The sequence below is a fragment of the Salvelinus sp. IW2-2015 genome, linkage group LG15 (assembly GCF_002910315.2).
Source record: "Salvelinus sp. IW2-2015 linkage group LG15, ASM291031v2, whole genome shotgun sequence".
NCBI classification, from domain to species: Eukaryota; Metazoa; Chordata; class Actinopteri; order Salmoniformes; family Salmonidae; genus Salvelinus; species Salvelinus sp. IW2-2015.
This window is the reverse complement of record NC_036855.1, coordinates 13,272,335-13,284,376: the sequence shown is the minus strand read 5'-3', so window position 1 is coordinate 13,284,376 and position 12,042 is coordinate 13,272,335. Positions and strand designations below refer to the sequence as shown.

Sequence of the window (12,042 nt, the reverse complement as noted above, 5' to 3'; positions counted from 1 at the left end):
TATGCCAGTGATAGAACCCCTGAATTCCTATAGGATTGCAAATCACCCAAAGTTTGTGCTTGTATGTATTTCTTTGATAAGGACAAAGCAACCAGACATTTTTCTGTCAAAAGGCAATCATTGGTAAAACAGACATTAACTTTATTTAAAATGACTGCATTTACTCTGAAGACTTTGTATTAAAACATATTCAAATCATTTTTGTCTGGGTTGACAGTATTTATGGGCTATAAACATGTTCTATACTTTATTCAATGTGCATGACAATTTTGTTCCACTAATAATCAAGCTGAACACCAAATGTGCTCCTTGTCATATAGAACTCATGGATCCTGTAATGCACTTTGCTATCTCGGTTTGTGAAACAGAATAATACATTTTCTCATTTGCATTTAAGGAAATAACCATGATTGTTAATGAGTTGTTGCATAATCTGTTAGGATTATATATTGTCAATGATAAATGTGCCTGTATTTTCCTTCCATCAATGCTTCAATCTGTCAAATAAAATAAAAAAATAAAARAATCTGATATACAACTTTTCTTCAAACACTTCCAATTAGTATTTACCTATTTAGAATCACACAAAGCATAGTCATATTGCAAATATCAGTTTGAGATGTACATACACATGGTGCTTTCATTTACTTTGAATCATTTTACAGTATTAGATTGTGTGTTCTTTTGCTCGTTTCATATCATTAACATACAGTACATGTACAGACTCAGCAGGTAATGATGACCAGGTTGGGAATATATAGCTTGACAGTGCGGTAGTTATCAATCCAGACAAACACACATTAATGCATAAGAGGATAATACACTTCCTATAAATACTTTATGGGATAATTCAACTTTCTAATGTAATAATACTCCCCAGATGCAATAGTTACACATTTGAATGGATGGACATCCCTACATCCTAACAGGCACACCTCCTGCTGGTGGAGGTTTCAGCCTCGTCGTTAGTGGCAGCACTCCCATTGGCAGCCTCTGACACAGGCCCCTCTGTGCTCTGCTCCATGCGTCTCATCACCAGGTCCAGTAGAGTGGTCACTGCCTGGTCCACCTCAGCCCCTGTGGCACTACTYGTCTCAAAGTAGGGGATACTAAGGAGGAAGGGAGGAACTTATCATACTGAATAATGAATGGATAAAGAACAGTTAACTTGTGGTTTATGTATTATTAAGGTCAGTTAACTTGTGTGTTATTTCTAATAGGGTCACTTCTAGTTTAAAGATGCTTAAGAAGATCCATAGACCTTGGCTTGTAGTAGATCACTGATTACTTCCTTGTGAATTAACAGAGGTATTAAAATAGTGAGCCTGTTTCCAGCATTGGATCTGGATCGGTACCAATGCTTTACAGTGGTGCTGAAGGTATGAACTCAAACAACCTCAGTTCAAGTAAAGGCACTGGAGAAGTTAGCCGTGCCAATGGTAAGAGGACTAGCCAGCCATTTTATTGCATTGTACGGTCAGATCAGATTTCATAGAGGCAGCAGAATTTTGTCCTGAGCAAGCAAGTATTGATCTCACTTACCCATATCTGTCCGCCAGGTCTCTGGCTTGTTTTCCTTGTACATCTCTCAGGTCTTTAAGGTCTGCTTTGGTGCCAACTAAGACTATGTCTGGACTGTCACAATAGGCATTTGCCTGCAGCTGACCTGAACAATCATAACAAGACATAATAACATTTCAGTTATTTATGGATATGTCAATTCGTATTTGAATCACAGCAAGATACCCTGCTACCAAGATAATTTACTATAATGCCCAGTGGTGGAAAAAGTACCCAATTGTCATACTTGAGTAAAAGTAAAGATATCTCAATAGAAAATGACTCAAGCAAAAGGGAAAGTTACCCAGTAAAATCCTACTTGARGTAAATTCTAAAAGTATTTGGTTTTAAATATACTTAAGTATCAAAAGTAAAAGTATAAATCATTTAAAATTCCTTATATTAAGCAAACCAGACGGCACCATAAAAATATATATATAATTACGGATAGCCAGGGGCACGCGCCAACACTCAGATATCATTTACAAACAAAGCATGTGTTTAGTGAGTCCGCCAGATCAGAGGCAATAGAGATGACCAAGGACGTTATTTTGATAAGTGTGTGAATTGGACAATTTTCCTATCATTTTGGGTGTCAGGGAAAATGTATGGAGTAAGAAAAGTACATAATTTTCTTTAGGAATGTTGTGAAGTAAAAGTTGTCAAAAATATGAATAGTAAAGTAAAGTACAGATACCCCCAAAAAACTATTTTTACTTAAGTACTTTACACCACTGATAATGSCAAATACAAAGTGAAATACCCAATCAATGTGGTCTGGTTCTTAGAGGATGTACTAAATGGATGAGTCACAGACATACTCATCCAGTTCCTGACATTCAGAAAACTCTGCTGATTGGTTAGATCAAACATGAGCAGGAAGCCCATGGCGTCTCTGAAGAAGGCTGTGGTGAGACTTCTGAACCTGGAATTTATACAATTACAACAACGTTCAAATGCTGGTAAAGCTATGGATGTGGACTATCATTGAAAATCCTCATCCTACAAATGATACAAAATGTACTGTCTGCTTGTTTATGTGGCCTACCTCTCCTGCCCTGCTGTGTCCCAGAGCTGTAGGTGCACTTTAAAAGTCTTCTCTGTCGTTCCATCAGAGCCAGTCCCCAAATACGTCTGAAGACATAAGATGTCAAATAAGTGTCATATCAAGAGCTAGGACCAAAGACATACTCTTTGGCTCTAGAATTTGTTTTACCAATCCAACGTACTGTTATAATTAGGGGTCCAAGCCCCAGAGTGGCTTGAAACCTATTATAATTGTTAGGATTATTATTATTATTATCCTATTTTTGGAGCACTATAGCTCTTAAAATGGTAAGACCTATAGAGACCAAACTTGGTGGGATGGTGTACAAATACATCTGGATAATACGGGCGCAATTCAGCCAAATGGTGCAATTCAGGCTCCCGAGTGGCACAGCGGTCTAAGGCACTGCATCTCAGTGCAAGAGGCATCATTACAGTACCTGGTTCAAATCCAAGCTGCAGCACATCCAGCCGTGATTGGGAGTCCCATAGGGCGGCGCACAATTTTCCCAGCTTTAGCCGGGGTAGGCCGTCATTGTAAACAAGAATTTGTTCTAAACTGACTTGCCTAGTTAAATAAAAACAATAACACGTGTTTTTTTTAAATGGTGGCGCTATAAACAACTTTTGACTTCAATAAGGTCAGCCCCACCTCCTCATTTGACCTGGTCACAGAATTGGGTACAAAAGGTTTCTCTTTACCCAATAAACACATTTTCCTCTAGGACCTATGACATCACCATGACTGATCATCTGACATTTTGAAAATGTAAATTTTTCCAAAATGTTCAACTTTTCCTCAGACACCGCTAAACCGATTTCTCAGAAACTTGGTGTACAGCATCTATAGACCAATATCGTTATATGCTCCATAAATTAAGTTGATTTCTTAAACGTCATGGCCGCTGTGAGCCAATGAAGTTCAGTGAGCTCGGAACTTACAATTCAAGTCAATCTTGGAGGGAACAGAGCCCCCTCCTGGCCATTCATCTCAATACTTTACAATGCTACCTGAAGTGTGCACTTGTCCACTACCGACATGGAGTACGTTTACATGCACACTAATAAATCGATATTAAACTGATTATGGCAGTATGCAGATTATGAAATAGTAATGTAAACACCTTATTCTGTTTATYTTAAATCGGCATGAGGTCAAAATCGAAGTTAGCATCAGCCGATTAAAACACCTGGTTTTCTGAGCATTCTCTTATTATTAGGATATGTAAACGCCTTAAAAATCGGCATTCCAGTGGTGTATCTGATATGCACAGATCAGCGAGTTAGGAAACAACTGAATGTATGCGTCTTAGACGTAGTTCTCACATACAAACTTTACATGATCGAACTCAATCAAATATGCTTCCCAAAAATAACATGGTCGCTGTAGTAGAATGTTTATTTTGAATGTCGATTTTCTGCATTATCAGAGTGCCATCAGGTAGCCTGATTTCAGATGTGTCCATGTAAACAGCATTATTAGGGTAATCGTTCTTCTTGCAAAGCTTGTTTACGTTTTAATCAAACTATTATATTAATCTGACTATCCACAATAAATCACATTATTGTGTGCATGTAACCATATGTATGGATTCAAGAGTATAAAGTTGGTGTGAGTAATAGAGATGAAGTCAGGACCGGAGCCCTTTAGATCCAGACTAGACTTTCTAACACCCAGACCAAGGACCAGTGGATCGAGACCATGACCAAAACAAGACCAGTTTAAATGGGTAAAAATAAGATCCAATAGAGTAAACATGAGTAGTGTATAGTTCTGTTAAGTTCAGTACATTTTAGTCATTTAGCAGACACTCTTATTTCAGAGATATTTAAAGTAGTGAGTGCAYACATTTTCATACTTTTTCGTATTGGTACCCCGTGGGAATCTAACCCACAACCCTGGCATTGCAAGCGCTTTGCTCTACCAACTGAGCCCCACAGTGCACCATAGTTTAGCACAGTACAGTTCATTACAGTATTTGTTTTATTTTAACCTTTATTTAACTAGGCAAGTCAGTTAAGAGCAAATTCTTATTTACAATGACAGCCTAGGAACAGTGGGTTTAACTGCCTTGTTCAGGGGCAGAACGACAGATTTTTACCTTGTCAGCACGCTACCAACATGGTGGTCCTCTGTAGCTCAGTTGGTAGAGCATGGCGCTTGCAATGCCAGGATAGTAGGTTTGATTCTCATGACCACTCAAATGTAAAAGAATGAATGCACGCATGATCACAAGTTGCTTTGGATAAAAGCGACCTGCTAAATGGCATATATTACAGTGTTACAAGATTGAGTCAAGACTGGAACCTGCAATTCATACATACAGTGGGGCAAAMAAGTATTTAGTCAGCCACCAATTGTGCAAGTTCTCCCACTTAAAAAGACGAGAGAGGCCTGTAATTTTCATCATAGGTACACTTCAACTATGACAGACAAAATGAGAAAAAAAATCCTGAAAATCACATTGTATGATTTTTAATTAATTAATTTGCAAATTATGGTGGAAAATAAGTATTTGGTCACTTACAAACAAGCAAGATTTCTGGCTCTCACAGACTTGTAACTTCTTCTTTAAAACCTCTCTGGGATATGTGGGACGGTAGCGTCCCACTTGGCCAATAGCCAGGGAAAATGTAGAGCGCCAAATTCAAAAAAATGATATAAAATCAAACTTTCATTAAATCACACATGTAAGATACCAAATTAAAGCTACACTCGTTGTGAATCCAGCCACCATGTCAGATTTCAAAAAGGCTTTTCGGCGAAAGCATAAGATTCTATTATCTGATGATAGCACAACAGTAAACAAAGAGAGTGTAGCATATTTCAACACTGCAGGCACGACACAAAACGCAGAAATAAAATATAAATCATGCCTTACCTTTGACGAGATTCTTTTGTTGGCACTCCAATATGTCCCATAAACATCACAAATGGTCCTTTTGTTCGATTAATTCAGTCCATATATATCCAAATTGTCCATTTATTTGGCGCGGTTGATCCAGAAAAAAACTGCTTCCAATTTGCGCAAAGTCACTAAAAAATATCTCAAAAATGACCTCTAAACTTTGCCAAAACATTTCAAACTACTTTTGTAATACAACCTAAGGTATTTGTAAATGTTAATAATCGATCAAATTGAAGACGGGTCTATCTGTTTTCAATACAGGAGATCAACAATCTAACGCTACTTTTCTAGTCTTGTGCAACTCTCAAACAGTACACATGACGTTACACTGTTTCCAGGTGGCCTCACTTCTTCATTGCACAAAGGAATAACCTCAACCTATTTCCAAAGAGTGGTGACATCCAGTGGAAGCGGTAGGAACTGAAGACAGGGTGATTAGAAATCCAGTATTCCAATGATCTCATTGAACAGACAGTGACTTAAAAAAAWTAATGGTTAGTCCTCTGGGTTTTGCCTGCTACATAAGTTCTGTTATACTTACAGACATGATTCAAACAGTTTTAGAAACTTCAGAGTGTTTTCTATCCAAATCTACTAATAATATGCATATCTTATATTCTGGGGATGAGTAGAAGGAAGTTGAAATTGGGCAAGCTATTTATCCAATAGTGAATTTGCTGCCCCCTATCCTAGAGAAGTTTTAAGAGGCTCCTCTGTCCTCCACTCGTTACCTGTATTAATGGCACCTGTTTGAACTTGTTATCAGTATAAAAGACACCTGTCCACAACCTCAAACAGTCACACTCCAAACTCCACTATGGCCAAGACCAAAGCTGTCTCTTATACACATCTAGATGTGTATAAGAGACAGCATACAAGACCACTGATAATCTCCCTCGATCTGGGGCTCCACGCAAGATCTCACCCCGTGGGGTCAAAATGATCACAAGAACGGTGAGCAAAAATCCCAGAACCACACGGGGGGACCTAGTGAATGACCTGCAGAGAGCTGGGACCAAAGTAACAAAGCCTACCATCAGTAACACACTACGCCGCCAGGGACTCAAATCCTGCAGTGCCAGACGTGTCCCCCTGCTTAAGCCAGTACATGTCCAGGCCCGTCTGAAGTTTGCTAGAGAGCATTTGGATGATCCAGAAGACGATTGGGAGAATGTCATATGGTCAGATGAAACCAAAATAGAACTTTTTGGTAAAAACTCAACTCGTCGTGTTTGGAGGACAAAGAATGCTGAGTTGCATCCAAAGAACACCATACCTACTGTGAAGCATGGGGGTGGAAACATCATGCTTTGGGGCTGTTTTTCTGCAAAGGGACCAGGACGACTGATCCGTGTAAAGGAAAGAATGAATGGGGCCATGTATTGTGAGATTTTGAGTGAAAACCTCCTTCCATCAGCAAGGGCATTGAAGATGAAACGTGGCTGGGTCTTTCAGCATGACAATGATCCTAAACACACCGCCCGGGCAACGAAGGAGTGGCTTCGTAAGAAGCATTTCAAGGTCCTGGAGTGGCCTAGCCAGTCTCCAGATCTCAACCCCATAGAAAATCTTTGGAGGGAGTTGAAAGTCCGTGTTGCCCAGCAACAGCCCCAAAACATCACTGCTCTAGAGGAGATCTGCATGGAGGAATGGGCCAAAATACCAGCAACAGTGTGTGAAAACCTTGTGAAGACTTACAGAAAACGTTTGACCTCTGTCATTGCCAACAAATATATAACAAAGTATTGAGATAAACTTTTGTTATTGACCAAATACTTATTTTCCACCATCATTTGCAAATAAATTCATTAAAAATCCTACAATGTGTTTTTCTGGATTTTTTCCCCTCATTTTGTCTGTCATAGTTGAAGAAATTATGAAAATTACAGGCCTCTCTATGATGAAAATTACAGGCCTCTCTCATCTTTTTAAGTGGGAGAACTTGCACAATTGGTGGCTGACTAAATACTTTTTTCCCCCACTGTACATGCTCTTCCACAGTGTTCAACCCAAATTTTTGCTGTGACCAGAGGTTTAGTGCCTTCGTCTTGTAATACATGACAGCCCAGGTTCAAATCCCACCACTGCCGGTTTCAGATAGACATCCCTAGACAGTGAGGGATTGTTGGTGTTGTACCTGAACTGAAATGTATGACTTGTAAAATAAGGCATAATATTTGAGAAGGCGAGAAAGACTTGGACCCCGGGTCATCGCTGCTTGCAGCTATATTTGAGTTGATACCCTACTATTCCTTGCAAAAAACAATCAACTGTTCAACCTTTTGGATTTGCAGAACCACATTATCATAAATTGGAAGCTGTGGAGCAAGGATGACTGAAAATGACTGAAGTAAAGCATCACAACTCACCACTCTCTTTTCCCTGAAGTCTATTCCCACTGTGGTGGTGAACTTGTGGTTGAACTTGTTGTCTGTGTAYCTGTAGAGGAATGTGGTCTTCCCTACTCCAGAATCCCCTAACGACAGGAGCTTGATCAGAAAGTCATAATCCCAATCAGTCATTGTCATTGTGCAGCCTCGTGCTGAACCTGCCCTAAAATATTAAACAAAAGTACCATATTATGGTCATATTCTTACTTGCATGTAACATGCTTTGGCATAGAGAACACAACTACATTACTGTAAATAGTGGTACATTCTCCATTATTATAGTAACAATAAATACAGTTGAGTAACTATTACATTGCCAGGACTTCAGAAGATTCTATACAGGTCTTCCAGAGGACATTGCAGGCTTGATTTGTGCCCTTAACTAATTATATACTTGGAAACAGTCATAAATATACAATGTAATTACAGTACTGTTAATATAGCCAATATACTGCAAATTGCCTTAACATTTAGAAACAGGCAAACACAGGTCTAACAGAACACAGGTCTAACAGAAATTCCCATGATCACAGGGGCTTGAGGTTCCGCCCATTTTATTCCCCATTTTTCACCTAAAAGGACATACCCAAATCTAACTGCCTGTAGCTCTGGCCTGAAGCAAGGATATGCATATTCTTGGTACCATTTGAAAGGAAMCACTTTGAAGTTTGTGGAAATGTGAAAGGAATGTAGGTGAATATAACACAATAGATCTGGTAAAAGATCRTACAAAGAAAAAAAACTGTATTTAAAAAAAAAAAATGGTACCATCATCTTTGAAATGCAAGAGTAAGGCCATAATGTATTATTCCAGCCCAAGTGCAATTTAGAATTTGGCCACTAGATGGCAGCAGTGTATGTACAAAGTTTTAGACTGAACCAATAAACCATTGCATTTCTGTTCAAAATGTTGTATCAAGACTGCCCAAATGTGCCTAATTTGTTTATTACTAACTTTATGTTAAAGATTGTGCACTCTCCTCAAACAATAGCATTGCATTCTTTCACTGTAATAGCTACTGTAAATTGGACAGTGCAGTTAGATTAACAAGAATTTAAGCTTTCTGACAATATTAGATATGACTATGTCCTGGGAAATGTTTTTGTTACTTACAACCTCTTGCTAATCGCATTAGCCTACTTTAGCTCAAACGTCCCATGGACAGGACACCGATCCCCAAGACGTTTTAAAAGCTGATCAGAGAGGAGCTAGCACATGACTTGACCCAGCTTTCACATGATCAGTCAAGTGGCTGTCCTGTATGAGCTGTAGGAAAACTCAACTGTGGCTCCTATTGATGCAAGGAAATTCTTTCATTGTCTACATACAGTATACTCTCAAATAGTTCTGAGAGAGAATACAAAAGAGCACAAAGAACTTGTGCTCCTCTAACTTATTCAGTTACACTCGTAATTTTTTATTTGAGAAATGAAATGACAAAGTATCGTGTAGTCTGATGGATAGAAACATCAAGTGGAAGAACATATCAAAAAGGATGTTTACATTTTTACATCATTACCATCATGGACATCAATTGACCCATTATMGAGTTGAGAAGTCTAAAAGCACAACCTTCTTGATTATTTCAAATGTTTTGTTTATTTGCAATCTGTGTCATACTTAAAAGAGGCCTGTCATGAGACTCAGATTCCTTAAACACTGAAAAAGGAATGAGATGCCCTCATTAAATACTGACTCATTTCCCGTGTGGATTATAAAAAAGATCTTTGCTCCGTTCATCTTTCCCTCAATTATGACTAGTCTCCAAGTCCCTGCCGCTGGAAAACATGCTGCCACCCCCATTCTTCACCGTAGGGATGGTGCCAGGTTTCCTCCAAACGTGACGCTTGGCATTCAGGCCAGTGTTGAATGTTGGTTTCATCAGACCAGATAATCTTGTTTCTCATGGTCTGAGAGTCCTTTAGGTGCCTTTTGGCAAACTCCAAGCGAGCTGTCATGTGCCTTTTACTAAGGAGTGGCTTCCGCCTGATTGGAGTGCTGCAGAGATGGTTGTCCTTCTGGAAGGTTCTCCCATCTCCACAGAGGAACTCTGGAGCTCTGTCAGAGTGACCATAGGGTTCTTGGTCACCTCCCTGACCAAGGCCCTTCTCCTCCCTCAGTTTGGCCAGGCGGCCAGCTCTATGAAGAATCTTGGTGGTTCCAAACTTTTTCCATTTAAGAATGGAGGCCACTGTGTTCTTGGGGACCKTCAATGCTGCAGAAATGTTTTGGTACCCTTCCCCAAATCTGTGCCACGACACAATCCTGTCTCGGAGATCTACGGACAATTCCTTCGACCTCATGGCTTGGTTTTGCTCTGACATGCAGTGCCAACTGTGGGACCAAATATAGACAGGTGTGTGACTTTCCAAATCATGTCCAATCAATTGAATTCACCTTCCAACAGGACAACAACCCTAAGCACAGTAAGACAACGCAGGATTGGCTTCAGGACAAGTCTCTGAATGTCCTTGAGTGCCTAGCCAGAGGCCGGATTTTAACCCGATCGAACATCTCTGGAGAGACCTGAAAATAGATGTGCAGCGACACTCCCCATCCAACCTGACAGAGCTTGAGAGGATCTACAGAGAATGGGAGAAACTCCAAATACTGGCGTGCCAAGCTTGTAGTGTCATACCCAAGAAGACTCGAGGCTGTAATCGCTGCCAAAAGTGCTTCAACAAAGTACTGAGTAAAAGGGTCTGAATACTTATGTAAATGTGATATCAGTTTCTGAAAAACAGTTTTTGCTTTGTCATTATGCRGTATTGTGTGTAGATTGATGGTGAAAAAAAAACAATTTAATCCATTTTAGAATAAGGCTGTAACGTAACAAAATTGGTAAAAGTCAAGGGGTCTGAATACTTTCTGAATGCACTGTATGTTGTTCTATAATATAATAATTGAGAACTAATAATCACCAAAACAAAAGCTAAACAGTCAGGGGAATTGAAAATTAATAAAAACAATGAATTTAACAGTTTTGATTTCGTTATTGAGTTTGACTAAAATAACACAGCATTAGCCATGGCAAAATGCATATAATTGCAGGAAATTATCCTTAAAAACTGCAAAAATATATCTCGGCTCAGAGGAGGATTTCTGAGAATTGCAGGAAATTGGCTTAAAAATGCTAAAATTGCAACAACAAAAAAACACCAAGATGGGGGCCTCTAAAATGTTCTGTTAAATGCAGCCAACCTTGCCCAATACCACGTGCTCTGCCACACCCACCACCACAGCCCCTTTTTGATCCAGAAAAAAATCCTGAGTTCTGTCAGTGGCATGTGTTTGTGATGCCAGAAATAGTTGAGAGCCATAGAACAAAATCAAATCAATCAATATGCAAATTCYAATGATGATAAATGGCCATTATGCACATAAGGAAAGTCTCACGTAGCCTTTTCAGAAAATGTAGGCCAATGATAAAGCCCCCAAACAATACAGTGTGACAGACAACACAATGCCTGATGATGATTAAGCCAATATGCCACACACTGATGCCGCTGAATAATTAGATGAACTTTACCAAGATTTGACAAAAACAATAAATAAATTCAGTCTTACCGATTTAGCCGGAGGTACTGCCAACTTCCATTCAGGGAGCTCAACCCGTGCTTGGTAAATACATAGTGGGGGGAGACATGCTGTTGATTGAACCTTTTCCCCTCTCACATGCTATAAGGGAGGAGTTTCCAGCTAAAAAAAACAACCACAGAGTGCGGTGTTCACAGACCTTGTGCTTTCTGGTATTTCTCAGGAGAAAAAAAAGAAAAACTAGATTGAGGCCCTGTCCACAAATAATGTCCTGCTGTGGATTTCAGTGGAACTCAGCCAACTGGAAGCTTTGTAAACCCCTTAAAGGCCCCTTCTCCCGCTTATTCTTCTGGAAGCTCAACAAGTAGGCTAATCGTTGGCTAATACTCAAAACTGAGTTTTTCCTGTCTGAAAAGTATGTATTAGGACATAATGATGAAGTCAACTTGTGGGGGGGCATGTGGGGGTAACATGTGTTGTGTCATCCACTGTATGTAAATCATTTTTATAAAAGGTCTACACTAGATATACTGTATATTAATCATGACACAGAATTGTGCACCTGGGAGCAGAATTTCACAGGAAAAAAAATCCACGT

At 39.4% G+C, this 12,042-nt stretch overlaps 1 protein-coding gene across 1 annotated transcript; it reads right to left on the bottom strand.

Annotated features, from left to right (window-relative positions):
• Nucleotides 1–119: 119 nt before the first annotated feature.
• Nucleotides 120–11,802, bottom strand: LOC111974510 (ras-related protein Rab-27B-like). Its single transcript, XM_024002242.2, has 6 exons — nucleotides 11,475–11,802; nucleotides 7,886–8,069; nucleotides 2,609–2,694; nucleotides 2,382–2,485; nucleotides 1,543–1,666; nucleotides 120–1,109 (listed from the first exon to the last, which is right to left on the bottom strand). Exons 2-6 carry the CDS (start codon nucleotides 8,042–8,044, stop codon nucleotides 923–925), a joined length of 660 nt encoding a protein of 219 aa, XP_023858010.1. The 5' UTR covers nucleotides 8,045–8,069; nucleotides 11,475–11,802; the 3' UTR covers nucleotides 120–922.
• Nucleotides 11,803–12,042: the final 240 nt, after the last annotated feature.